This window comes from Acomys minous (assembly GCF_964271855.1).
Source record: "Acomys minous genome assembly, chromosome: 18".
NCBI lineage: Eukaryota > Metazoa > Chordata > Mammalia > Rodentia > Muridae > Acomys > Acomys minous.
Genome location: NC_140501.1, coordinates 63,901,716 through 63,929,520, shown reverse-complemented (window position 1 = coordinate 63,929,520; position 27,805 = coordinate 63,901,716). Strand labels below are relative to the sequence as shown.

Sequence of the window (27,805 nt, the reverse complement as noted above, 5' to 3'; positions counted from 1 at the left end):
GAGAGGGGGTTGGGAGAGCTGGTAGCTGGACAGTTAACAGTTGGGACAGAAGCCACCCCAGGAGTCATCATATTGGCAAGGTATTGGTTTATAGGATTTGAAGCCCCAGGCTTAGAGTAGTTTAGATTTTGCCCAGCATAGTGGTTGCAGCTTTCAAATACACTATAATCTCACTGTGTCTGTTCTTTGTGCCCTAGGCCATACTGGTGAGTTATTTGCAACAATTACCTTATGAAAAAGGATTGATTGATTCATGGTTGTCATCTAAACCAAAGAAAAACACTGAACAACATCGTTCAAGGAGAAGAAGGAAACAGTTGTCCTACCCTCTGCACCCACTGGGGAACTCACTGAATGATGTGCTTTGCCCATGGCCTCTAGGAATACAGTGGAATAAACAGCAAAAGTGAAATGACTGGAGGACGCCAGGATCCTGAAGACGGTGAGACATCAGCTGGTTCCCATGCTGGGCTGCTTCCCACAGTGGTACCAGGTCTGGTGATTTTCTAGCAGGGTATAGAGGGCTCAGCACACAGTTACACCTGGGTCAGATTTATTACAGAGGAATGGATGGTGCATCCATCTGAGGAAAGGAGAACCAAGCCTACACAGGCTTCTTCTGAGTCTCATGGGACATGCATAATTTAACATATGTGCCCAGTGTTCATTGGAAATCTGTGACATGGGTGTCCTGTGCCTAGTGGATTCTGGACTCACAGAGAAGCCAGTGTTCTGCATAAGCACATGGTTTTTGTACACAGCTTGAGGTGTGAACCACTTTTATCAGTGAGTGGTTGGAACCTTTCTGAAAACCAATTTCTCAGGTGCCAGGTTAAGGCCAACTTTGTAACATCAAGACTTTGGGGAAAAGTGTGCTTAATGCTTTGTGTATTCCTGAGCAGAATGGGTAGAGCCCTAGGGTATCCCTTCATTACTAGGAGGTAGGGTCAAGGCCACTGCCTTTGGCATCCTCCTCCTGGTCAATGATAGACAAGGGGTAGAAGTTTGTTTACAGTAGTGTCTGCAATAAGTCTGACTGCTAACAAATCATGGCAGATGGAATTAAGTTTAGATATTGTAAATATGATTTCAAACTATGGATTTGTTTCATTTGCATTGCCATTTTCCATAGGTTTCTGTGGTGGAAGCAACAATAGATTAACAGTGAAAGTGGAAACAAAACATACCTAAGTATTTTAAGCTTAATACATAGGAAATAGAATTGAGAGGCTTCTGACAGACTTTTTGAGTCTGTGTATATATTGAGAATGAATTTCTAATCAAGAAAATATTCACTTAGGAAACTGTAATGTTCTCACTTGTCTACAGACTGTCACCTCTTTTCTTTAATTTGAATTTTTATTAATTTATTCATATTATATCTCAATGGTTATCCCATCCTTTGTATCCTCCCATTCCCACCTCCCTCCTATTTTCCCCTTACTCCCCTCTCCTATGACTATGACTGAGGGGGACTTCCTCCCCGTTGCTATGCTCATAGGGTATCAAGTCTCTTCTTGGTAGCCTGCTATCCTTCCTCTGAGTGCCACCAATTCTCCCTATCCACGGGTTGTGGTCAAATATGAGGCACCTGAGTATGTGTGAAAGTCATACCCCACTCTCCACCGAACTATGAAGAATGTCCTGCCCATTGGCTAGATCTGGGTAGAGGTTTGAAGTTTCCGGCCTGTATTGTACTTGGCTGGTGTCATAGTTTGAGCGGGACCCCTGGCCCAAATCTGCCTAACATAATGTTCTTCTTGTACGTTTCTAGGACCCTCTGGATCCTTCTACTTTGCCATTCTCCCATGCTTCTCTCATCTAGAGTCCCAATAGGTGTCCTCCCCTCTGTCTCAGTTTCCTGGTAAGTGAAGGCTTTCATGGGACATGCCCGTTGGGCTAATATGCAGATATAAGTGAGTATATACCATTTGAGTCTTTCTGCTTCTGGGTTAACTCACTCATTATGATCATTCCTAGTTCAATCCATTTGTCCACAAATTTCAGGAAATCCTTGTTTTTAATAGCTGAGTAGTATTCCACAGTGTATATGTACTACAGTTTCTTTATCCATTCTTCTACTGAGGGACACTTAGGCTGTTTCCATGTTCTGGCTATTATGAATAAGGCTGCTATGAACATGGTTGAGCAAATGTTCTTGTTGTATGCTGGAGCATCTTCTGGGTATATTCCAAGGAGTGGAATAGCTGGGTCTTGAGGAAGTCCTATTCCCACTTTTCTGAGATAGCACCAGATAGATTTCCAAAGTGTCTGTACTAGTTTGCATTCTCACCAGCAATGAAGGAGTGTTCCTCTCTCTCCACATCCTTGCCAGCATGTGGTGTCGCTTGAATTTTTGATCTTAGCCATTCTGGTGGGTGTAATCTCAGAGTTGTTTTGATTTGCATTTCCCTGATGATTAAGGAGGTTGAGCATTTCTTTAAGTGTTTCTCAGCCATTTGATATTCCTCTGTTGAGAATTCTCTGTTTAGTTCCATGCCCCATTTCTCAATTGGGTTATTTGGTTTGGTGGTGTTTAATTTCTTGAGTTCTTTATATATTTTGGAGATTAGACCTTTGTCAGATGTAGGGTTGGTGAAGATCTTTTCCCAGTCTGTAGGCTGTCGCTTTGTTCTGTTGACAGTGTCTCCTGCCTTACAGAAGCTTCTCAACCTCATGAGGTCCCATTTATTAATTGTTGACATTAATGCCTGGGCTGTTGGTGTTCTGTTCAGGAAGTTGTCTCCTGTGCCAATGTGTTCCAGGCTCTTCCCACTTTTTCTTGTAACTGATTTAGTGTCTCTGGTTTTATGTTGAGGTCTTTAATCCACTTGGGCTTGAGTTTTGTACATGGTGTACAATTGCATTTTTCTACATGTAGACATCCAGTTAGACCAGCACCATTTGTTGAATATTCTATCCTTTTTCCATTGAATAGATTTGGCTTCTTTGTCAAAAATCAAGTGACAATATGTGTGTGGATTCATTTCTGGGTCTTTGATTTAATTCCACTGATCAACAAAGGGCACAGTCACAGGAAAGGTATTGGAGGTGCGGCTGTTTGCAGGGCAAAGAGCAATGGTCAACCTGCAGTGTTCTTCAGGAGCTTGTGACCTCCTTATTGTCCACCTTGTCCTCTGTGGCCTAATCTCTCACTGGCACCTGGATGCCACCAGCTTAGCTAGACTGACCAGCCAGTGAGCTCCAGAAAGACAGTCTGGTCTCCCCTCCCAGGGCCTGGACAGTCAGCACAAAGTAAAAACTTAGAGTTCTGCATAGGTGCTGGGATCAGACACAGGTCTTCATTCTCACAACCAAGACATTTCAGCAACTGAGATAGCTGCTCAGGTCAGACGTAACTCAATGTGAAAAGCTATTAAGATTGTGTGTTTCTGGAGGTGGAATTGCATGCTCCTAAAAATATGGCTCAAATCCTAACTCCAGAAACTCTTAATGCAGCTTTGTTTGGAATTATGGCTGTAATAGTTATTTTGCATAGCTGTGACAAATTCCTGATCAAAGCCACATAAGAGATGATGTAATTATTTTGACTTCCTATATCAGTGTTTGTATTTGTTTGGTGCTGTGAGCTTGAGCACAATGTTGTGGTGGAAGCAGAGTGTAGTAGACAACAGCCATTCACTCCCATCACAGTGGTCCAAGAAGCAGAGAGTCCATAAGATATTTTCAAGGGTCATAACCAATAACAGCCACTCTCCCTCCTCCTTCTTCTCCCCTTCCTCCTCCTCCTCCTCCTCCTCTTCCTCCTCATAGAACTGGGACTCCTGTTAGGCTTCGCAAATGCAAGCTTGCATCCCAGGCATCTGCTCAACTGTGTACCAGACAGAGCACTAGGATGCTGACCCTGAGCACCCCTTGGCCCCATTAGGCTCCCCTCTCCTCAGCCCTTCTCCCACACCCTACTCCCCTGGGCAGTGGGAGGCTCAGCTCTAAGAACCCTTAGTTGGGATGCCAGCACCAGGAGCCTGATGCAGAGCTTTTGCTAAAGAGTCTCTGGATTCCGAAGGCCACAGGGGACTGGCCACTCCTTCTAGTGGATTCTCCCCAGGTAAAGAGAAGGGCACCCTCGGGGCTGCACTTGGAGGGATGCTGTGAGGAGGCAGTCATGGCAAAGAGTCAGGCAGAGTTGGACCTGCAGACTAGCTGGTCAGGAAAAGAAGGATGTAGGTTGAAAGCTAGGCTCATGGGACTTAGAGTGTCATAAAAACAAGTCAGCCAAGGCCTTTCAGGTGGAGAGTTCCACAGAGTGGAAGACAGCCAGACCAGTAAAAAGCACATATCATTCTCTGACCTGCAGTCCATGTGGCTTGAAAAAACACTTTTTATAAAACAGACGTTCCCCCCTTCAAATCTCCAGAACCATGAAATATATGGAGTCACGACATGCCAACAACCTTCACACAGTTGGGCTTGGACACATGGCCACAGAGACTGCATCTGCTTTTTGGTTCTGCAGTGATATTTGCCCACATTCCTCTTCCATGGTGCAATTAAATAAGAGCTATCAGAACTGTATTCTTGAAAACAGCACTTCATTCTTTTTGCTTTCTTTTGGTTTGGTTTTTTAAAATTTTGTTATTTTGTTTTGTTTTGTTTTGAGACAAGGTTTCTCTGTATAGCCTTGGCAGTCCTGGCCTCTCTTTGCAGAACTTTATTCTTAAAGTAAAAATTGTCCAGGGCTGGTGGCACACACCTTCAGTTTCAGCACACAGGTGGCAGAGGCACATGGATCTTTCTGAGTTGAAGGCCAGACTGAACTACCTAACAAGTTCCAGGACAGCCAAGGCTAAAAGATACAGAGGCTGGAATGTTCCTTGACTTGAGTTTCTGGGGTTCCCTGATGCTTAGACTAGAATTAGGGGCTTTGAAAACGAAGGGAAATAAATGTCTTTGCCATCACATCATATCCGGTAGTATCTAACAGTAATGGGATTTCTTGCGGACAACATTTTGTGTTTCTAACTACGCCAAAATGGTCCCAAGTAGGGGAGGCTGCTGATGTGCACTGCTGCATCTGGTTACTTGACCTTATTGGTGATGTTCATCTTGACTGCTGGGATTCTCATGGTTCAGGTGTTGATTACCAGGCTTTTCCTCTACTGTAGAGTGTCAATTTCCCTCTCCATATTCTATTCTTTGGAAGCAAGTTACAAATTCAATTCAACCCAAACTCTGGGAGAGGACTAAATTCCATCTTCTGGAGGCAGAATAATTTACATATATTATTTAGTATTTGTATAGAAGACCTATCTCTTATTCCCCATTCATGTATTCTTTAACCCTTCATTTATGTCTGCATGGACTCCTGTGTATTTGTTTTACACTCTTATTATTTCATAGTTCAAAGTGTTCCAGCTTTAGCTGCTAGGGCCTCATTCAAAACACTCCCTTGGGATTCCTTTCTTTTTTCACTTTAGGATGGCATTTCCTCAAAAGTTGGCATTGTTCACTTTTCTAGGCTCCTCATATTTCCCTTGTCTTGCTATTAGCATCAGGCCATATCTTTTTAAAAGCCTTGGTTTCTCTCACTGGAGAAACATATTCATAAACCAAGAACAGGGGCTGAAGAGGTATCTCATCACTGGGTGCTGTTCCAGAAGACCTGGGTTCAATTCCCAGCACCTACACGGCAGCTCACAACTTGCTGTAACTTCAGTTCCAAGAGATCTGGCACCCTCATATAGATATACATGCAGGCAAAACACCAATGCGCATAAAAATAAATAAATCTTTAGAATCCAAGATCTGAGTGAGAGTGTGTTTATTGAGATTGCCATCGTCTGCCTGCCTGCCTAACTATACACTGACTACATATACTTCATGTTAAGTAAGCTCTCGCATATCTGAGCTTACAATGTTTTTAGTTTATTTTTAGATTTAATTAATCTTTAATTTTAATTGTTATTTGTTCATATTACATGCCCTAGTGTCTCTCTTTGTGTGCTGTGCCCCCAAATGCCCACAGCAGTGGCACAGCTCTGCACTCTCCCTTGAGAGGAGCTGACCAAGCGCTCATTTCCAAGAAGAATCTGAGCAGAGCCAGCAGCTGCTCCTCCAGGCCACGCTTAGTGCATAGCTGAGTCAACTCTTCCTGATCCAGGAACCTGCTCCCTGTGCTGCCGTGGCTGCTGTAGATACCCCTGAGCTGTAGGGCACAGCAGTTCTGTTCTTTGTTGTCCATCCCATAGCAGGCTAGTCACGAAGAGAAAAAGAACATTGTCAGGTTAGGTTTCCTGGCCCCATTACTATTGTATCTACAGGTTTGACAAAAATGGGTCACAGAGCTGGCCTGTGAAAAGAGGGATCAGGAGCCCCTTTGGGGTAAAAGGCAGCTGGAACTATCAGCTTCTCTTAACGAGGAGAGGCTAGTGTCTGTGACAAGGTTTGTAACTGTCCATCAGCCAGGAGTCATAAGAAAAAGAAATCCTAACTTGTGTTTTTTAGAAAAAAATCTTTGGAATAACTGTAAAACAGATGAATGCTGGTGTTATATGGAATATTTCTACATGCCAGCCTCATATGAGGCAGAAGAAGAGGACTGCTTGAGCCCAGAGTCTGAGATCATCAGACTGGACAACATATAACAATATCCCATCCTCAAACACGGAAATACATAGGGAAAAGGAGCGAAGGAGAGAGGAAAGGAGGAAAGTAAGGATGGGAAGAGAAGGAAGGAGCTCAAACAACTCACAAATCTACTATGTAAAAAACAGAATAAAACCTTAGCAATATTTTGACGATAAATTCCAGTTTTCAATATATCCCCCTCCCTCAACATACTCTCTCATATCAGGTTTTAAACACAAGGTCTCCTTCATAGATAAAAATGCCTATTTAAAGACTAAATTAGACCCGGGCATGGTGGCACACACCTGTAATCCCAGCACTTGGAAGGCAGAGGCAGCCTGTTATCTGTGAGTTCGAGGCCAGCCTGGTCAACAAAGGAAGTTCAAGACAGCCAGGAGTACAAGAGAAACCTTATCTTAAAACAAAACAAAACAAAAAACCTAAATTAGTAGGGCAGAAGAGACACCCAGGGTAGCCTCAACCATGTGGCGAGGGTGCTGCAGATGCACAAATAAGTGATGGAGAAGTGGAAAAGGTAAGAAAAGAAAAGAAAAATCCTGGAGCCATGTGTGCCCTATGCAGATAGGCAGACCTGGAGGCCTGGAGGCAGTGACAGGTGAGAGAAAGGGTGAGGTCAACAGGCTCTTTCCCTAGTAAGGTCAGCAGGCAGTGTGCAGCAGCCTGGAGCTTATGCTGCCCAGACATGGGATGCCCTGGTTATGGGCAGGAAGGAGGTCCAAGATAAGGAAAGGTTCACTTTTTAGATTGAACTCCTGTAAATGACCACCACAATCCATGATGCTAGCAGAGGCCTTGTTTGTGTCTGCAGTCCATGTTCCTGCCCCAGACCACTATGACACCTGCGACCCATGTGCATGTAAGTGGTCTATGCCGCTGACTGATGACTCGGTGATATCCTCAGGCTTTGTAGCTTTGTGGAACCATGTTGATGTGAGTGGCATGTGTAGCCACATGAGACCAATATAAGGACCAAGGTCGGTGCAGCTCACTGCGGGCCATGAATGGGCTGTGTTGATGTCTGTGCCCTCAAAGGCGATGAGGATGTCCATAGTGTTGGGTCTGAGAGGAGTCTTCGCATGGGTCCAGTATTGAATTTGTTCAGGAAGTGAGAGACTTTGAGCCACACCAACAACTCATTGCAGTGAACATTTGTAAATAAAGCTGTTTGGGCAGAAGTGTGTACTGCAGGACACACTGCCACTTGCAATGCTGCTGTGAAAAATGAGTACCGCGATGGAGTGGTGGGAAAGACAGCATCAGAGTGGTACGGAGCATCGCAGAACTGGGGATGCGGCAGGTGTGGCCGGTGTGCAAGGAGGCTGCAGCTGACAGAGGAGCAGGTTGCAGTGCTGGTCTGTTGGCAAGATGGGCTTCTTGTTGTTGGTTTCCTTTTCAGTTTTTCCTTTGTGGGGGGAAGTTACAAGGGTTGGGAGTCCATATGTAAGACTGGGAAATGAGTGGACATTGGATGTATGATGTGAAATTCACTAGTAATAAATAAAAAATGTGTTAGAAAAAAACCAATAGTAACTTCTACCCTAAATTTCACTAAATACAAGGGATATAAAATTATTAACTCTAATAAAAATAGGCATTAGTCCAAGATACAAAGAAGGCTAAATAGGGAGGGTAAAAGCTTTAAAGTCGGCTCTTTCTCACCGTACCTTATGAGCTGTTGGCTGTGTTAAGATGTAAGTGAGTGTCTCCTTCCCTGGCACCAGCTGTTTGAAACCCTGCAGTGGATGAACTGGAACTTCTACGTTCTGTGAGAAACATACGCCACAGAGGAGCTGCTGGTGCTCTGGGTGAAGGGTGATGGATGGTGGGAATGAAAACTGATGTGGCTGCTATGCAAGCCACCACAGAGATGCTGTGGTTGCTATGCAAGCCACCACAGAGAGATGTCACAGAGAAAGGAAAGTAGTTATCCTGCTGCTATGCAAGCCACCACAGAGATGCTGTGGTTGCTATGCAAGCCACCACAGAGATGCTGTGGTTGCTATGCAAGCCACCACAGAGAGATGTCACAGAGAAAGGAAACAAGTTATCCTGTAACTAGCAATGCCTCTTCTGGATATATGCTCCAAAGTGTGGTCTTTTGTTTGTGTGTTTCATTAATTTTTGTTTTTTGAGGCAGTTTCTCTGTGTGGCCCTTCTGTCCTGGATTCACTTTGTAGACTAGGCTGGCCTTAACTCAGAGGTATACCTGCCTTTGCCACCCTGAGTGCTGGGATGAAAGAAGTGTACCACCCCTCTGTAAGGGGCACCTTTTTATTTTATTTTGAGACAAGGTCTCAGGTAGACAAGGCTGAACTTACACTTGCATTTTTCTCTTTTTTTAAATATATATTTTATTAATTTATTCATATTACATCTCAATTGTTATCCCATCCCTTGTATCCTCTCTTTCCTCCCTCCCTCCCATTTTCCCCTTACTCCCCTCCCCTATGACAGTGACTGAGGGGGACCTCCTGCCCCTGTACATGCTCATAGGGTATCAAGTCTTTTTTAAGATTTGTTTATTTATTTCATGTACTTGAAAGCTCGACCTACATTTTCATCTTCATGCCAGAAGAGGGCACCAGATCCCATTACAGATGGTTGTGAGCTGCCAACAACAGCTGCAAGTTGAACTCAAGAGCTCTGAAAGAGCAGCCAGTGCTCTTAACTGCTGAGCCATCTCTCCAGTGCTATAAGATGCACGGAAGGCGTGGGGAGTCTTAAAGAGATATTTAAACTCCACCATTCATAACATTAACCACAAAATGGCCGAGAAGTAGGAGGGACCCAAGTCTCCATCAATCATAATGATGATAAAGAAAACATCGAGTGGTCATGTGACTTAGGGTTTCCATTGCCATGATAAAGACCATGACCAAAAGAAGCCTGGGGAGGAAAGTGCTTATTTGGCTTACACGTCCACATCACAGTCCATAATTAAAGAAAGCAAGAGCAGGAACTCAAGCATAAACTGGAGGCAGGGACCATCCAGGAGTGCTGCTTACTGCTGCCTCAGCTTGCTCTCTAATACCATCCAGAGTGTCACTGCCCCTGTGGGCTGAGCCTTCCCACAGCTATCGTTAGTCAAGGAAATGCCCCAGAGATGTGCCCACTGGACAGTCCAATGGAGGAATCTTCTCAGTTGAATTTCCTCTTTCCAGATAATTCTTGTTTGTGTCTAGGAGAAAAAACAAAGACACAGGCACGAACCAAACAAAAACCAAGCACACTATGTAATTAAATTATTGAACAATCCTCCTCCCCCCAAAAAACGGTTTTTGAAAGAGGGTCTTACTGTATAATCTTGGCTGGCCTAGAATTCTCTGTATGGACAAGTCTGACCGCTCCAAGCCAAAGCAGCAGATTCTTCCCTGGTATTTCTGGATCCCGCATCGCCTCTCCACACAGCTTCAAGACCTCATCAACCACTTACTGACACTGGACCCAACAAACAGGCCCTCGATAGAGGAAGTCCTGGCACACGCATGGCTGCCCTATGAGAAAGACACATTGAGGCCCTCTGAAGAACTCCCTCGAGAGCCAGAGTCCAACCTTGCATTTCTACTTAATGCTGAAAGACAAGTTTACCTTGTGCCACCACTTTCACAATGATGGAGGGCCGAGTTGTACAATGGACGCTACAAAACCTCCCAGCTGAGAGAGATCCCAAAGCCTTCACAGATCACCTCAGCTCTAGTCTCTGGCTGTGCACACTGCTGTCAAACATCAGTCATTTCATCAGTGCTCTCTACATCTGCTTGGAAACACACACACACACACACACACACACACACACACACACACACACCTGAGGTACATGTTCATTTGGACCCATACACACACATAAACACCATGCACACACACATCTTCACAGAACAATTTTTAAAAATATTTTTAAAAGACTGTATGTGCTCTAAATCTCCGTACACTCAGTTTGGGTTTTTCGTGTGCTGTGAGAAAATGAACCAGTGTTAGGTGATGAGAAGCACAGGGCCGTTTTCTCCATGTTGGACTACGTGAGCTCTGGCGCCCCCTATCTGACCACCTTCCCTTGGTGGAGAGGTCTGGTGGCTCTCAGAGGAAGGGGAAGCAGGCTATCCAGATGAGACCTGATAGGCTGTGTTCCTATGGTGGGGGAGGAGCTCCCCTCCTGGCACAGGTCTCGGGGAGAGAAATAGGGTGATAGAGGGTAGGGAGAATGGGAAAATACAAGTGAGGGGATAACAATCGGGATGTAATCTGAATAAATTACTTAAAAAATAAAAAAATTAAAAACAAAAAAAGATTTATTTATTATGTATATAGTGTTCTGCCTCTATGTATACTAGCACACCAGAAAAGGACACCAGAATTCATTATAGATGGTTGGGAGCCACCATGTGGTTGTGGGAATTGAACTCAGGACCTTTGGAAGAGCAGCCAGTGCTCTTAACCACTGAGTTCTCTCTTCAGCCCCTGCATGTTGGATTTTATACTTATACACTCTCTGGGATCTTCATTTTCTTCACTTGTGAAGTGGAGATGTGAAAATACCCTTTGCTAAGATGTGAGCAAATTGATCCAGTCAAGTCAGCACCACATTAGCCACCAAGGAGAAACAGGGCATGTTACTCCATCCCCTTAAAGGTAGCAAATAGCCAAGATAGGAAACTGATTTTGTTAAAAAAGGTTTCTTTGGGCTTGCAGTTTTAGAGGTCTAAGCCCATGATTTATTTTTGTTGTTTCTGAGCTTGTGGTAAGCCACCACATCAAAGCTGGAGTGCAGGGAAAGGGGGAGGGGAGACAGAGTCCCTTCAGGGGCACCTGCTCAATGACAACAGGACCTGGTACTAGATCCCAATCCACACATCCCACAGCATCACAGCCTGGTGCGTCTTCTCTCTGCAAATTCCTCGTTTGTCGGAATTTTAAAGGTTCTGTACCTTCAGTCAGTGCGCTCTTGTCCAGTAAGTGCCTTATCAGCTACATTGTCTCCCAGGCCCCAGAAGTTACTCTCTCTTTAAAAATAATCACTGTCCATCTCCTTTTAAAAGAACAAATGGTACAGCACAGGACCCCGACCCATCCCTGAAGGAATGGCATCTGCACCCTGTTCTGAGACTACCTGATTTCCCACATGAAGAAAGTCACTTTTACAGACAGATCTATATTCTCAATGTCCCTGCAAATCACTTTGACTGGCAGATTACCCTTCCCTCCCCAACAAGAAAACTACATTGTCATAGCATACAATATGATCCCCTTAATATGTGGACATGATCTATCATTTTGAAGTCAAGGATCTGGGAAACAAGGCTTCTGCCTAAAGTCTATGGGTTTAGCAGCCGTGTTGATGCCTTCTCTATTCCCAGCAGCTCAGCAAAGGCTGAGCAACCTGGTGGCTCACCACCCTAGTCTGGCTGACTCACACTGATTATAAAATGATCAACAGTCTGTGCAGTGGTCACAGATCTCCTTTCATCTTATACAATGTTTTGGCAGTTATTCAGCAAACCCTTGAGCTAATATTGCTTTTTTCCTTTTGTGTGTGTGTTTTGGTGCTGAGCATGAAGACTTCAGTTTGCTCAGCATGTGTTCTCTCTGTCCTGATAGGTGGACAGACTGGAGTCAGTGGGAGGGCGGCTTGGTTTACTGGCATGAAGGGCTCTCCACTGAATTACTTATGCGTGATGTTCCTGGAGGATGGAAGCACAGGGCTAGGATCTCCATGAGGAGGTTGCATGAAGCTTATTGAATCTGTCTTTCACTATCTTACATGCAGACTCATTAAAGGCCATGAGGTAAAGTTCAGCCACTCTTTAGGAAGAACAGCATCAGATCCCTTAGAGGTGAGCTACACACAGGTGGCCATGAGCTGCCCAATACAAGAGCTGGGAACTGAACTTTGGTCCTCTGGGAGGAGAGCATCCTAAGCACTGAGAAGCTCTGTAGTCTCCTTTGTGTGGCCTAACAAGACACTGTTAGTTGTGGCCACCTGATCATAGACCATCAACCTTCAATTTTTTTAGGTCAATTAAACTTTTTTCTTTATTATTTCCCAGCTGCAAGTATCACGATAGTAACAAAAATTGAACCAAAGTAGCATCTTACTGATCTGTCACTCTGTTTCATGCCCTTCACTGCCACATGTTCAAGCTACTAGACACCCAAAGAGGGAAAAGGAGCAGAGTGTGGTGGCAGATAGCTGTAACCCTGCTATTGGAAGACAAACTCCTTTAGGACAGGAGGGCTGCAAGTTCCAGGCCAGCCTGGGTCACACAGACTCTGTCTCTCAAAATGAAGGAGGAGAAGGAGAAGGGGAGGGGGAGGAATTGAAGCTGCGCACTTGTCACTGCGGAAACCAGAGGATGCTGAGGAAGTGGTTATTGTCCAGTGACTGCTTTAGGATCTGTGGAATGGATCTGACTTCTGAGACGGAGGGGAATCAGAGAGTGAAAGTGTGGAGGGAGTAACCGTGTGGTCCCCAGTCAGTTCGTCACAACCAGACTTTTAAAGGCTCAGCAGTCACAGAAAGTAGAGGAAAGGCTTGGTTTGCTCTTGGCCATAAGTCCCTTCTCTTTCTAAGTTCACACACAGACAGAAAGGGCCATCTGTGGACATATTGGAAACTAGGGTAGACTTGTTTTAGGCCAGACTATCAAGTTACTATTGTATTAAGTTGGTCTCCTTGTCCATCTTAGAGCTGGATAGAGCCTGGGGCCAGCTATGCCTTACTGACCTGCGTGTGCTCAGCATACTGTTTGGCTGGTTTGGTAAATGCTACCAGAATGTTAGATTCACTAAGCTCTTCTACTGGTACTTGTGCAGGTAGACAGTAGTTTCACGTCAGCTTTTCCCAAGCTAAACTGTCCCCGGTGCACACTGTGAGCTAAGGCCCCTCCTTTTCTCTCCTAGCAAGTTCTCATCTGAAATTCTCATCTGAAAACATTGTGCCAGCCATTCTCAAGGACCAGTCTTGGGGTGGCAAATGGCCAGCTGAGTCTCTTCATGCAGCCTGCCCTTTAATAGTTGTGTAAGATGCATAGAGTTCCAGACCTGCGATGTAATTCAGTAGAGTAATTGCCTGGGATTCACAATGCCCTGTGTTCAGTCCTAGCCCTAGGGGATACAGGGGAAGGAAAATTAAGATCCCAGTTACATCTTAGGTGTAGCCTACAGCAAAAGGAGGATCTCCATAGAGGCTGTTAGGTCCTCCAACATCAAGTCTCCACAGCTCCCTCCTTTGTCTCCACTAGTTGACGTGTATTTTTACTTAGGTAAACATTCAATTTTGCAGTGGAAAAAATATGCACATTATCAACAAATAGAATATATATATATATATATATATATATATATATATATATATGTTATAAATACAGGAAAAGGGCATATAAAATGAGCTGATGAGATGGCTCTGCCTGCAAAGATACTTGCTGCCAGGCCTAGAAACCTGAGTTCCTTCCTTGGAACCCAAATGCTAGAGAGAGAAAATCTTCCACAAATGTCCTTTGATATTTATGTGTGTGTGTGTGCGTGTGTATCCATGGACCCTCCATAGCTTTTAAAAATGACTCTGAAGACCATGGTGAAAATAACTGTTGAGGAGGCCTACAGTCTTCTCAGTACTGGGATCTTCCATCTTCTACTTACCAAGGGATTGGATCTCAAGGTGTGCACAACCACACCAGGCTGAAATTACATTTCTAGTTAGGAACATCCCTTATGGTAATCAGATTCCCACATCTAAACATTGATCTTCAGTGTTTGTCCATCTCTGTGAAGAGTTCTCTGGATAGAATCTGTTAAGGTGTTTCCAGGATGAAGCAGGCAGATGCCTCTGCTCCGGGATGATCAGAACCTTCACAGGAGGGCTCTGGAACACACTCCATACTCCCATAGAGAGCCAGGACGCAGTCTGCCAGCTCCAGCCCTAAGGAAATCACGGGTTTCAGTTTGAGGTCTGGGCCTGTGCAGGGCTGTTGTTCCCAGGCACACAGCTCAATAGATGCTGCTACAACATGACAGGCTCTACCTTGCATGTTGCTTGAGTGCAAAGTGCCTCCAGAGCATTGCCTAACTCATTCTATGACGCCCCAGTCACCCTGATACCTAAAGTACACAAACACACAACAACAACCAAGAGTTTCAGACCAATTCTCTTATAAACATCGATGCAAAAATACTCAATAAAATACTTCAAACTGAGCTAGGTGTGGTGGCACACACCTTTAATCCCAGCACTCAGGAGGCAGAGGCAGGTGGATCACTGTGAGTTCAAGGCCAACCTGGTCTACAAAGCAAGTCCAGGATAGCCAAGGCTAACACAGAGAGACCCTGTCTCAAAAAAACAAAGGAAGAAAACAAAAAAAAAAACACCTCCAAACTGAATCTAAAAACATTATCCACCACAGTCAAGTAGGCTTCATCCCAGAGATGCATGGGTGGTTCAATATACAAAAATCCATCAATATAATCCTTTATATAAAAAAACAGAAAGAAAAAAAAACACACAATAACCTTGTTGAATTCCCATATGCCTTTGACAAAATCCAAAATCCCTTCATGTTAAAAGCTTGGAGAAAGCCGGGCATGGTGGCGCACGCCTTTAATCCCAGCCCTCAGGAGGCAGAGGCAGGTGGATCGCTGTGAGTTCAAGGCCAGTCTCTGAAGAAAGTGAAGAAGTTATCAGAAGATGGAAAGATCTCCCATGTTCGTGAATACGTAGGATTAACATAGTCAGAATGGGCATCTTACCAAAAACAACCTACAGATTCAATGCAATTCCCATCCAAATACCAACACAATTCTTTACAGACCTTGAAAGAACAAGTCTCAACTTCACATGGGGAAAAAACCAAATACCTAAGACAATGCTGTACTAGAAAAGGGTTTCTGGAGGCATCACCATCCCTGATTTCAAGCTGTACTACAGAGCAATGGTTTTAAAAATACCACATGGAACTGGCATAGAAATGGATGGGTTGATCACTGAAATTGCATTGAAGATCAAGAAATAAACCCACACAGCTATGGACAAAGAAGCCAAAACCATACAATGGAAAAGATAAAGCATCTATAACAAATAGTGCTGGTCTAACCGGATGTCTGCATGTAGAAGAGTGAGAATTGATCCATATTTAAAACTCTTCACAAAACTCAAATCCAAGTGGATCAACGACCTCAGCATAAAACAAAATACATTAAATCTAATAGAAGAGAAAATGGGGAAGAGCCTTGAATTTGTTGAATTTGTTGGCACAGGACAGAACACCAACAGCTCACGTCTTTAGATCAACATTCAATATATGGGACCTCATGAAACTGAAAACAAAGGATATTGTCAGGAGGACAAAATGGTAGACTACAGGATGGGAAATGATCTTCACCAACCTTACATCTAACCGAGGCCCAATATCAAAACTACAGAAATAAAGCAAGAAATTAAGCACCAAAAAAAAAAAACAAAACAAAAAAAAAAAAAACCAAAAAAAACAAAACCCTCATATACGCAATTAAGGGTACAGAGCTAAGCAGAGAATTCTTAACAGAGGAATCACTGATGGCTACAAAACACTGGCCAAAATGCTCAATGTCCTTAGTCATCAGGGAAACGCAAACCCAAAGGATTCTAAGATTCCATCAGAACGGCTTAGATGAAAATCCCAAAGGACAGCACATGCTAGTGAGGACATGGCGCAAGGGGAACACTCCTCCATCTCTGCTGTGTGTGCAAACTTGCACAACCAGTTTGGAAATCAATCTGCTGAACCCATGGAGAGCTGTGGAGACACCAGAGCCGTGCACAGATGCCTGGCAGCCTCAGACAGTCAGGGCACCTACCTCATGGACCTGTTTCTAGAGACTGATCCATTTGGTTGTGGGGATCCAGTACAAATAATACAGCACCTATACTATAAGGACAAAGGCCAGGTGCAGGAGCTGGAGCGATGGCTCATTGGTTAATAGCATTTGCTGCCCTCTCAGAGGACCTACATGGTGCCAAGCCATTGACTGTAACAGGGGATGCGTTTCCTCTTCGGTCTTTTGAAGGAACTGCATGAATATGGGCAAAGACACACAGTAGTCAGAACACCATTCACATAAATGGATATAAATAACTCTGAAAGCAAACATCACATCTAATGCAATGACCAACAGTATATATACAGAGCTATTTCGCAGCTTGGCTTGGAAGGTCATTGTTGCAGGATATTTTATCCCATTGTGAACCCTGAGACTGGACTGTAAAAGCCTGTTTCCTGTTGGTTTGGTTCGTCTCTAGCACACACCTTTAATTTAGGAACTTTCTGTTTACTGTAAACAGGTGATTGTGATGGGGCTCAGCCCTAGCACACCCTATAATCCAAGAGCTTTCTGTACACAGGATTTAATAAAGTTAAGCCTAGGTCAAGAGGCAGAGCAAGAACCCAGCTGACAGGGATTAGGTAGACAGGAAGGACTTTGAAAGAAGGGCATTTAACACAGTGTGGAGGAGAAGAAGGCGCCCTTTAGCTCTTGCCTTTTTCCTCCTGGGCTCTCAGCTGAACTAGCAAGCTTTTGGCCTTGGGCTTTTGCCTTTTTCCTTCAGGATGTGAGCTGAGTAAAAAGGTCAGCTGGATGCTTTCTCTGCCTCTCTGAACTAGTAGGTTTTCACCTCAGCATCTGGTTCCTGAGTCTTCACTGGTAAGAATCAAATGTTTGGCATTTTTCATTCCTTAAACCACCAGGTCATCATTGTTGTATGGTTATCCTGTGTGACAAAAACAAACAGACGAGCAAGCAAACCATAACAGATGCAGATATCTCTGGGTTTCCTGATTTCTTTACACTCTCCAATTAATGGTTTTTTTTCCTGAGAAGTTGTACAGCAATGCAGGAATATGCCTCACTAATTTGTGCAGCATGATGACTTCCTGAAAGTGTGTATATAGGGTACTATAGTTTAGGGGTCAGTAAATACACGGCATCATGGATACAGTGTGGTCCTTCACCATAAAGTGTGAATCCATGCAGTAAGCCAAGCCATCCACACCCAAGAGCCCATTGTACTGCGTGGCCCTCGCTGGCTGGGAACTCACTAGGTAGCCCAGCTTTCATGAAACTTGCAGAGATTCATCACTGCCTGTGAGTCCTGGGGCTGCAGGACTGTGACACCACACCTGACTGAAGAAGCTCTTCTTAAGTGTGAAAAGCTGGAAATCATGAAAAATACATTTTCTCAAAAACGAGCTTCAAAGCAGGGCTTGGTGGCACAGGCCTTTAATCCCTACACTCAGGGGGCAAATCAATATGAGTTTGAGGACAGCCAAGAAAGTGACACAGAGAAACCTAGTCTAGAGATAACCAAAACAAACAAACAAATAAATAAAAAGAAAAAGAAGATCTTCAGCACCAACAGCCCAGGCCTTAACATCAACAATCAATAAATGGGATCTTATGAGGTTGAGAAGCTTCTGTAAGGCAGAAGACACTGTCAAAAGAACAAAACGACAGCCCACAGACTGGGAAACGGTCTCCACCAACCCTACATTTGACAAAAGTCTATTTTTCAAAATATATAAAGAACTCAAGAAATTAAACACCACCAAACCAAATAACCCAATTAAGAAATGGGGCTCAGAACTAAACAGAGAATTCTCAACAGAGGAATATTGAATGGCTGAGAAACACTTAACATCAGAGAAAGGCAAATCAAAACTCTTCTAAGATTCCATATTGTACCCACCAGAATGGCTAAGATCAAAAATCCAAGTGACAGCACATGCTGGCAAGGATGTGGAGAAAGAGGAACACTCCTTCATTGCTTATGGGAATGCAAACTAGTATAACCACTTTGGAAATCTATCTTGTGCTATCTCAGAGAACTGAGAATAGGACTTCCTCAAGACCCAGCTGTTCCACTCCTTGGAATATACCCAGAAGATTCTCCAACTCACAACAAGGACATATGCTCAACCATGTTCATAGCAGCCTTATTCATAATAGCCAGATCATGGAAACAGCCTAAGTGTCCCTCAATAGAAAAATGGATAAAGAAACTGTGGTACATTTACACTATGAAATACTACTCAGCTGTTAAAAAAAAAAACAAGGAAATCCAGAAATTTGTGGACAAATGGAAGGAACTGAAAGTGATCATACTGACTGAGTTAACCCAGAAGCAGAAAAACTCACATGGTATATACTCACTTATAATTGGGCACTAGCCCAAGAGGCATGTCACATTGTTAAACCTTTACTTACCAGGAGATTGGGATAGTTGTGAGGACATCCTAGTGGGACTCTAGGTGAGACAAGTATGGGAGAATGGGGACACAGAAGGATCCAGAGGGTCCTTGAAACCTACATGTAGAACATCATGATGGGCCGATCTGGGCCCAGGGGTTCTGCTCAAACTCCTGCACCAACCAAGGACAATACTTGTAATAAACATGAAACCCGTTCTCAGATCTAGCCAATGGACAGGACATTCTCCGGAGTTGAGTGGAGAGCAGGGACTGACTCAGACCCGAACTCTGGTGCCCCATATTTGACCACTTCCCTGTGGCCTGTTGGCACTCAAAAAATGAAAAAGCAGGCTACTAAAATGAGACTTGATAGCCTGTGACCCTATAGTGGGGGAGGAGGTCCTCCTCGATCAGAGACCTAGGGAAGGGGAATGGGGGAAAGTGAGAAGGAGGGAGGAACGGGAGGATACAAGTGATGGGACAAAAATTTGGATGTAATTTGATAAATTAATTAAATTTAAAAGAAGAAAAAAATCTTCAAATGGCCAGTCAATATACCGTGAGTAGTCTTAGCAAAGGATGAAAAACAATAAATAGAAAAAAATAATGCACAAACAAAAACCCAAAATAACCAGAGGCAAAGTTCAAACTAAAACACAAACAAAAAATTATGCCAATCAACACGGTCTCACAGCAGAGGTACATTCATCTTTGGCAGACATTAAATGTAAAAGTCTCTTACAAAGGAGCACAGCCATGCATCTCTGGGCCTTTACATGCCATGCTCTCACCATGGCTAAGGAGGAAACAAGTTGCAAGTTTTGGCTCAAACTCTGGAATTCACTTTAGTCATACCTGATAAAGCATCCTTGATGTCCCATCAGAACACACTCTAACTATCACTCTCGGAGCTATTCTGGAGGCCAGCAGTTCTGGACGTGTCTCAGCCATCTCTGACTGTCCCTGATGCATCCCTGGCAAGAAGGGAATCCCAGTCTCTGAGTGGAAATGCACCTCTGTGGTCACTATGGGCCACGGCATTTCCTGCTCTCAAACCTTTCCACTCCTAAGGATGTAAGAGACTTGAAGTCCTTGATGTGCATTATAGTTTTTCTATGATATAATTTCTAGGAGACCTAGTCCCCCGATGCCTTCCCTGAACTCCACAGCTTTGTTCATTTCTCTACGCATCCTGCAGACAGCCATGCAGGTCTGGATACAGTGTGACTTCCTCAGCGCTAAACTGGCTTCTGGGCCGTATGCACTTAACAATTTGTCCATCTACAACTTTTTAATTTATTTTTATAAAACTGTGTGTGTTTTGCTTTGCTTAATTTTTTTTACCCAGCTATCCCACAAATAACTGCCACACGTGTGTAATTCAAGGCTCCACCACACAATTCTGAGCAGCTTAAGTCTGTTCTTAACCCTCTATGCTATTTTGTCTTACCCTCAGCTAACATCCCAGTGCTACTTGCACTTTGTAGCTTTCCTGGGCTCCAGCTCCTTCCTCTTCATCTTCCTTGTACCTCTACCCATGGCTGAATCCTCTGGCCCAATCCTCTCTCCTCCTCCCCTGGCTGGCAGGAAGTCTAGCCCTATTCTCTCCCCTGCTCAATGATTGGCTGTAAACTGCTTTATTGCCATAAGAGGAGGACAATTTGGGAACAGAGATGACCCAACATTTAGGCAAGAAATCATAATTTAAAGTACACAGTGACCTTATGTCTACACACAACTCTCTGCTTTTAGCTTAAGCTGTTGATAGTGAAGGCTCTTAGGTTCTCAGCTTGAAGAATTGTAGAACTTTCACTGTCCCTACACAGTCATGCAAAGAAAATCACCAGGTCCATCCTACAGCCTTGAGATGTGAAAACTGCAGTCAGGGAGAGTCCATGCTCAGGCAGCAGAAGACTCGGGAATGCTGTTTGTAGTGGGAGTCATTGTTACTGCTTTCAAGGTCATGGCTCCTTCATTCGCAGGGTCACCACCCTTCTGTAAACAGAGGGCTTTCTCAAGAGAGAAGTAGGAATCCTGAATCCTCACCGTGGTTTTGGGTTTAACTTAACATGGAAGGCACTCCTCAGGTCCTGGGTGAGTCCTGCTGCCACCAACATGGACAGCAAGCCATGCATTGATGGAATGTATGTGGCATCAACAGTTCAGCCCAGTAACTCATTCTCCATGCTTTAGGAGCACACACCTGCCAAGGTGACATCAGTCTCCCACCTTCTTCAGACATGCTTCTTTAGAACACCTCACCACCCCCAAATTACACCATCTGCAGTCGCCTTTGGGGTTATGATAAACCTCATATATTATGATTCTCTCCACTGGAATCAAGTTAATAATCTGGAGTGCTTTATGGTCTGATTTTCCCTCCCAGTTCAGCAAGTGGCAATTGTCCTGACAGAGTCAGGTCATCTGAGGGTCATGCCTGAACCTCATCAGCTGCAGGCGCACCACCGGCAGCAGGCTCCGGCCATGCTCACTGCAGCTGGTGGTTGCTGTGGCTGTTAGTTGTGGTGCTGTCACCTGATCTACAGGCGCCTCCCATTTATCAATATTTACACTCAGCTGGATCTCATCATAATCTATGGGGCGTGAGTCGACCTCTTTGAGCTGGATGTAGGGTGCTAGTCTGCTTCTGGATAATTTAGGAACGGCACCTTCTACACACATGCTGTCAGCTGGTGGTCACATGATCCAGAACACTGCACAGAGCTTGTGAGCATCAGGATGTTATCTGAAGTTTTATAGAAAAAGCACAGGTCTCTGCGTCTTTCTTATTAAACCTCAAGTGAGACAACTTTCAAAAGGTAAGCACATGCCTTCCATGGCTGTACCTCCTAACAAGCATGCCCCGTCGCAATTAGCCCTGCAGCTCTTCCTGGATGTGTTTTCAAGCCCCAGTACACATGTGACAGGTGACTTTTCCTCTACATCCCTGCTGGTGTGATCTCTCCCTACTATTTAATTTCTCATATTGATGAATAGTGGGTTTTGAGGAAGGGGTGAGACACTCCTGAGCATTGTTTGGAGAGTAAACACTCAGTTCCCCACATGGGAAGAGCTAAGCTGTTTCCAATCCAGCCTAGACAGATCTCTGGCTGGGGAGGAGGTGGTGGTCAATGGCTGCCCCAGCAGAGAATGCTGGAAAGGGCACCTCAGCATCTGGTAAGCACAAGGAGACCAGGAGCAGGGAGGCAAAGGCTGCTCCCCATGACATCAGCAGTCCCCTCTCTGAACATTGTCCTGTCATCCTTTGTGATGTCACCACTGTTGTAGCAATAGCAAGCAAGTGCCCTTAGGGCATTCACTCAGTACCAAGAGGTCACATCAAGATGTTGGCCAGACTGAGGAGTCTACTTCGTAGGGAGAATGGGGACCGTGGAGAATCCCCGGCGAGACAGAAGGAAGCTGGGCTTCCATCTGAGTTCAAACCACCAAGAAAGAAGTGGCCCTGGGGAAGGCGCAGTGAGTCTTGGGCAGGGGATGCAGAGCTTCCTGGAGGAGGTGGGCTTGAGCTGGGCTTTTCAGTAATGGAGTACAGGAACATGAGCCTCTGGGAAGCAAATAGACTTCCTTGGGTGTCAATATTCCTGAAAGTGCAGGATTCCACAAGAGTAGTTTGTCCATCCCCAAAGCCAGGAGCTGGTAAGGCCAAGCTGTTGTCCTGGGAGCTCCTAGGTTTTACTTTTACTGGTCATTTGGGGTGTAACATGGGGACAATGGAGATCATCAGGAGTCAAGAAGGGATAATGTTTCCTAAGATGAGGTAGGGCATCACTGCACTTCACCCCCACTGGTTTTTTAAGAGTCATGGGTATGGGACAGTAGGAACAGAGAGAGAAACATGCTCCTGGCCATGACCTTATGTCCTCAGGAATCCTAAGTCCACCTGACCCTGACTGTGACATCTATAGGTTTCTGAATCAATAGTTGTGGGTGGATGGCATAACTCTAGTGCAGGCAAACTGTCGCAGGGAGTGGACCAAGACAGAGGCTGGATCCTTATTGCCAGCTCTGGGTGTGTTGGTCTGTCAGTGGGGAGAACTGATCAGTCTTCTGATCCTGGTCTGCTACCCAAAGGGTTATTAATACACCGTCACAGTCCTAGAGTGTCAAGGCAGGAGGGCGGGCCTGTTCACAGCCCCTGAGTGCTTGTCACTGTGCCATTATTCTCCTGGCTTCTGTAATCACAGGCTCAGGGGCTCTGAAGCCAAGTTGCATCCTGTGCAGTTGTGAATAATCCTGAAGAGATCCTCTCTGTGGCCACCTGAAGCATGTGTAGTAAGCCAGAGAAAACACCTGGCTACATAGATAGCCACTTCCCTAAAGAGTGGTGGGAGAGCTGAGATCCACAGAGCAGGCATCTCAGGCCTGGGACAATATCTTTAGTGTGTTACTGCGAGCCAGGCCTGCTCTCTGCCTATATAGAAATCAGGGTTGTCTGTCCAACCTCTCTGCCTGGTCACAATGCAAGTTCACTTGAGTTCTCCCTACAGGGGCCAGTGGGGAGCCTTCATCCCCTGCAAACCTCCTCTCCAAGAAGCAGGTGAGGAAGGAAATGGAGAGGCTGACTGCGCAGCTGCAGGTGATAACCCAGGAGCGAAATGACCTGAGGGATCGTGTCATCCTCATAACAGAAGGATCCCTTGACAAGAGGTCTGCATTGTGTCAAACCCTTTGGTGTCAGTTTTGGGTCTGCAATGTCACCTTCATCTTTTCCTTTTAAGGCTATGGGATCTACGAGGCTGTACCTCCAGGGTGTTTCTGTGCCCCACCACGTGTCCCTTGATGCTTCTCAGAGGAGAGGCAGGACCTGAAGTTTGGTCAGAGTGAGATGGGAAACGGACCCTTCTGCTTCCTCAGAGCCTGTGGTCTGTGTCACACAACACAGGGATTGAGGCAGTGGAGAGTGAGTTCCCAGCAAGCATTTGGAAATACCTTGACAGGTGGTGGCCTGTGCGATGTGACATACTAGCTGCTGTGAGTTTGGGATGAGATTTGTTTCACTTGCCTAGCAGGTGACTGAGTGCTAGAAGCTCCTGGTGTGGCTGGAGTAGGCTGGTCCCACTTGCTCTACCTCACTTCATGCGTGGAGATCAACACTGTTGTCTCTGACTTTCTGCCTTATACTCTGAGACAACACTGCTCCGTGCATTTCCTCAGCATCCCTTTCTCTCTGTGTTTCCTCTTCTTTGTCTCTCTTTATCTCCTCCTCTCGTGTGTGTGTGTGTGTGTGTGTGTGTGTGTGTGTGTGTGTGTGTGTGTATGTGTGTGTACGTACACACTTTCATGTCTATGTGTCTCACAAGACTCTGGGAGCCAGGGTTCTGTGCTAGGGCCTGAGGATTTGTCTGTCTCACAGTATCAATGCTGAGTTCTGGGAGCCGCACAAGAGCAGGGCTGCTCTTGGCTTATGTGGTCAGACTGGAGGACATCGGAATGCCTTGAGCAGTTTATGTAGGTGTCCTGATGCTGGGTCTCATCCCCAGAATTGTGTGCACAGTCTGACTCTACAGTAGGAGTCACCCCAGGATCTAGAATCACTGCTCTGAAAGCAGAAGAAATGAAATCCCAGGCTTTTGGTTCCTGAGAACATAACAGGCTAGAGAGCCCCTCCAGCTTCCTGACGCTGCTTCCTGAACTCGTCAGCCAGGGCACCCTTCAGCTGCGCATCAAGCGTCTGCTGGTGTTTCATAAGCAAGTTTCCTGAGTAGCCAGACCTCCCAGCACCTGAGGCCCAGAATGGGGAAGCTTCTGGGCTTGGGTAGTCCAGGGCACAGCCCGATTTCACCAGCTCCTTGAGGCCTGTAGTCATGTGGTTCTTTGCTCCTGGGGCCAGGCCCTACAACAGGCCGAATCCTTTCGTGGAGGAACTCAAGAAGGAGCACAAACTGGCCATGATGGCCCTCCAGGACATGGAGACAGAGAAAATGGAAACCTCAAAGCAGCTCAGGGAGCTGAAACAGGAGACTGGCTTTTTTCGGTAAGTGCCTGTCAGGGACCCCCAACCCTTCTGCAATGGCCATCACAGCCTTGCTTGGGTTTTGGACAGGAGCGTCCCCAGCTTGGGATCTATCCCTTCTGCCTCTAGGCCGTCAGCCTGCCTGTGCCTCTTGGACTCAGTTTGGCTAAGTGTGAAAGAGGCTGTTAGCTCCTCCCAGCCTTGTGCTTCCAGCTTCAGGAGCCTCTAGATAGAAAAGGACTCACAGCCTGAGAGGGGTGTCAGGCAGCCCTGGGCCTCAGGGCCTCAGGCAGGGTTGACAGAGCTGATTGTTATGGGACAGGTAGTTAGAATGTTCTCCCTTTGGGTCTCCTGTCCCTCTTTGAGGGTATCTGTTCCATCCTTCTTTTTACATTTTACTTTATTATAATTTATCCAGATTACATCCTGAATGTTGTCCCTTCCTTGTATCTTCCTGTTCCCACCCTCCCTCCCTCCTCTGCCCTACTCCCCTCCCCTAGAGTTCTGACAGAAGGAGACCTCCTGCCCCACCATGTGGCCACAGCCTGTCAGGTCTCATCCAGACAGCTTGTGGCCCCTTCCTCTATGTGCCTGCCACCTCCCCTTCTTTTTGATGCTTCCCCATTATCTTGGAAGGTAAAGGGCAGGTGGAGACTCCTCTTCCCTTTTAAATGTCATGAATCCCTGTAGGTGTTGGGGACTTTAGAACTTGTTTATTCTCTGCTGAGTCGGCTGCTCTCTCTGTCTGGTCTCCTGAGTGCAGCTGTCGGGGCTGGACTGGGCTGTTTCCTAGTTCTTCATGGGAACCTGGGGTCAGGTGGGGGTTATGGGGCTGGAAGGAGGGATTGGAGGGAGGAGGTCGGCAGGGGCTGACTCTGCAGAGGGTGTTTCCAGCAACCTCCGCAGCAGGCTCCTGATGGAGCAGAATCAGCTGAAGAAGAGAGTGGAAGCACTGAGGCAGGAGAACAAGAAGGTGCAAGAGGAATGTGCCCTGCTGAAGCAGATGTGCAAGGACCAAGAGGAGGAGCAGAGTGACCGCCAGACCCAGCAGGAGGAGGTAGGGTCAGTCAGCTGGGTCAGGCTCACATCTGGCAGCGTTTGCCCAGTGGACTGCCTGGCTGCTCATCCACCCGCCTGTGCCCTCCCTCCCCACTCATGCGATCCTCTCTGTGTGCTTGCCCCTGCATGGAAGTCTGCGCACGCCTGTGAGCAGCCCTGCACTACACACTGTCTTGTAACCAACAGGTGCTAGAAGGCCTGGAGGAACTGCTGCAGTGCCTGCGCAAGAAGAAGGAGCGGATCATCCGGCTGAGGGACTCAGGCTCAAAGCTGAAGAATGAGTTGGGGGAAATCCAGATGATGTAGGAGCTTAGGCTGGGAGGAGAGGGTGACGCCATCTGGGTCCCCTGTACCTGGGACCTCTGTCTTTTATGGGATTCTGTTGGCCAGCAAAGCTAAGAGCCATTGCAGGGAAAGAACACTTCAAAGTCCTGTGCTGGGCCGGTCAACAAGAACTTCTGTCCAGGACAGTATGTTTGATGCCCAGTGTGTCTGAGGCCTTGTGACTCCCCTCTGTTCTCCCTAATATGTTCTGAGCAGGATGTCCGTCAAATCACAGAGATTTATAGGCAGCTGCCTCGCATTGGGTGGGATCTCAAGGTGTACACAACCACACTTGTCTGAAAGTATATTTTTATAGGAACATCCCCTGTTATTGATCAGAGTCTCTCCCTTGAACACTGCTCTGTAGTGTTTACCCATTTCTGTGAAAAGGCTTCTCTGGACACAATAGGTTAATGTGTTTCCAGAATGAAGCCGGCAGATGTCTCTGCTGCAGGGATGATCAGAACCTTCACAGGAGGGCTCTGCAACACACTCCCATAGGGAGCCAGGATATAGTTTGCGAGCTCCAGCCCTGAGGAAAACATGGGTGTCTGTTTGGAGCCTGATCCTGTGCAGGGCTGTTGTTCTCAGGCACAGAATTCAGGAAATGCTGCTCCAGCAGGACAGGCTCTACCTTATATATCTGTTGGGTTCCAGGAGACTCCTGAGCAGGGGGAGTGAGCTGGTCTCATGACCTTGTTGAGGCGCCCTGGTGGCAAGGCTCTATCATGTCTATAAAGTGACGTGGTCCAACAGTAGATCATCATGGATAAGGTGTAGATCCTTCCTATGCTGTTGACTATGGGAGTTAGAAAGGGATGCCGGTGGCCTGTAGCAGAAAGCCCCAGCCTTTCTAACAGAACAGAGATCATACAGGACCTAGATCAAGTTCTGACATGTATTTAAGGTTGAGGAAATTTCTAGGTCCAGCTCTTAGACTCTTATTCGTTGGAGGTACAATGACTTCAGTTAAAGCATCATGTTAACTGTCCAGTACCATTGAGGTGGTGGGAGTTAGCGGCCTGACAGCCCACAGGGCAGATCACCACTAGCCCTGGGCATTAACTGTCTTTCTCTCCCAGGTCTGAAACACTGCAACAGGAGATAAAACTGAAGTCAGCCCAGCTGGCAGCAAAGAAGCAGCAACAGGCAGCTGGATCAGAAGCCACCTGCTGAGCCCCATCCCCAGCCACCACAGAAGGCCTGGGATGGAATGTCTTTCTCCAAATGCTTTACCTTTGGGTGAATAGGCCCTAAGTTTTTCGAGCCTTTCAGCCAGCCAGGCTGCTTCTGGGTCTGGTTCCCTTTGCCTTCTGAATCTCATCCCTTCAGAGGACTGATGTGACCACCTTGCCACTAAGAGTCCAAGGCCTTCCACAGCCTGTGGGTCTGTGCTGCTAACCCTACAGTGAGAGGACGCTGCTGAGCATAGTTTTCTGTTGGTGTTTTGGTTTGAGGTTTTTGCTTTTAGCTATTTTGGTTTTGATTTTGTTATTAGAATGTTAAATGTTATTGTTATTGTTTTTCAAGTTTTCTAAGGCTATTTACTCTTGTTGTTGACTGCCCTTTTAAAGCCCTTTTTGAAAAATGTCTTTTTGATGATTAAAAGTGTAATTTTCAACTCCTCACA

At 45.8% G+C, this 27,805-nt stretch overlaps 1 protein-coding gene across 2 annotated transcripts; it reads left to right on the top strand.

Moving 5' to 3' along the window:
* On the top strand, positions 1-27,805 carry LOC311589634 (disks large homolog 5-like). 2 transcript variants are annotated; one of them, XM_084768193.1, is made up of 7 exons: positions 1-80; positions 198-442; positions 23,327-23,486; positions 24,670-24,813; positions 25,687-25,849; positions 26,038-26,153; positions 27,258-27,805. In XM_084768193.1, exons 2-7 carry the CDS (start codon positions 412-414, stop codon positions 27,349-27,351), a joined length of 708 nt encoding a protein of 235 aa, XP_084624319.1. In that variant the 5' UTR covers positions 1-80; positions 198-411; the 3' UTR covers positions 27,352-27,805. The 2 variants fall into 2 exon arrangements, with proteins under 2 accessions (XP_084624319.1, XP_084624318.1); XM_084768192.1 differs by lacking the exons at positions 1-80; positions 198-442 and adding an exon at positions 22,112-22,295.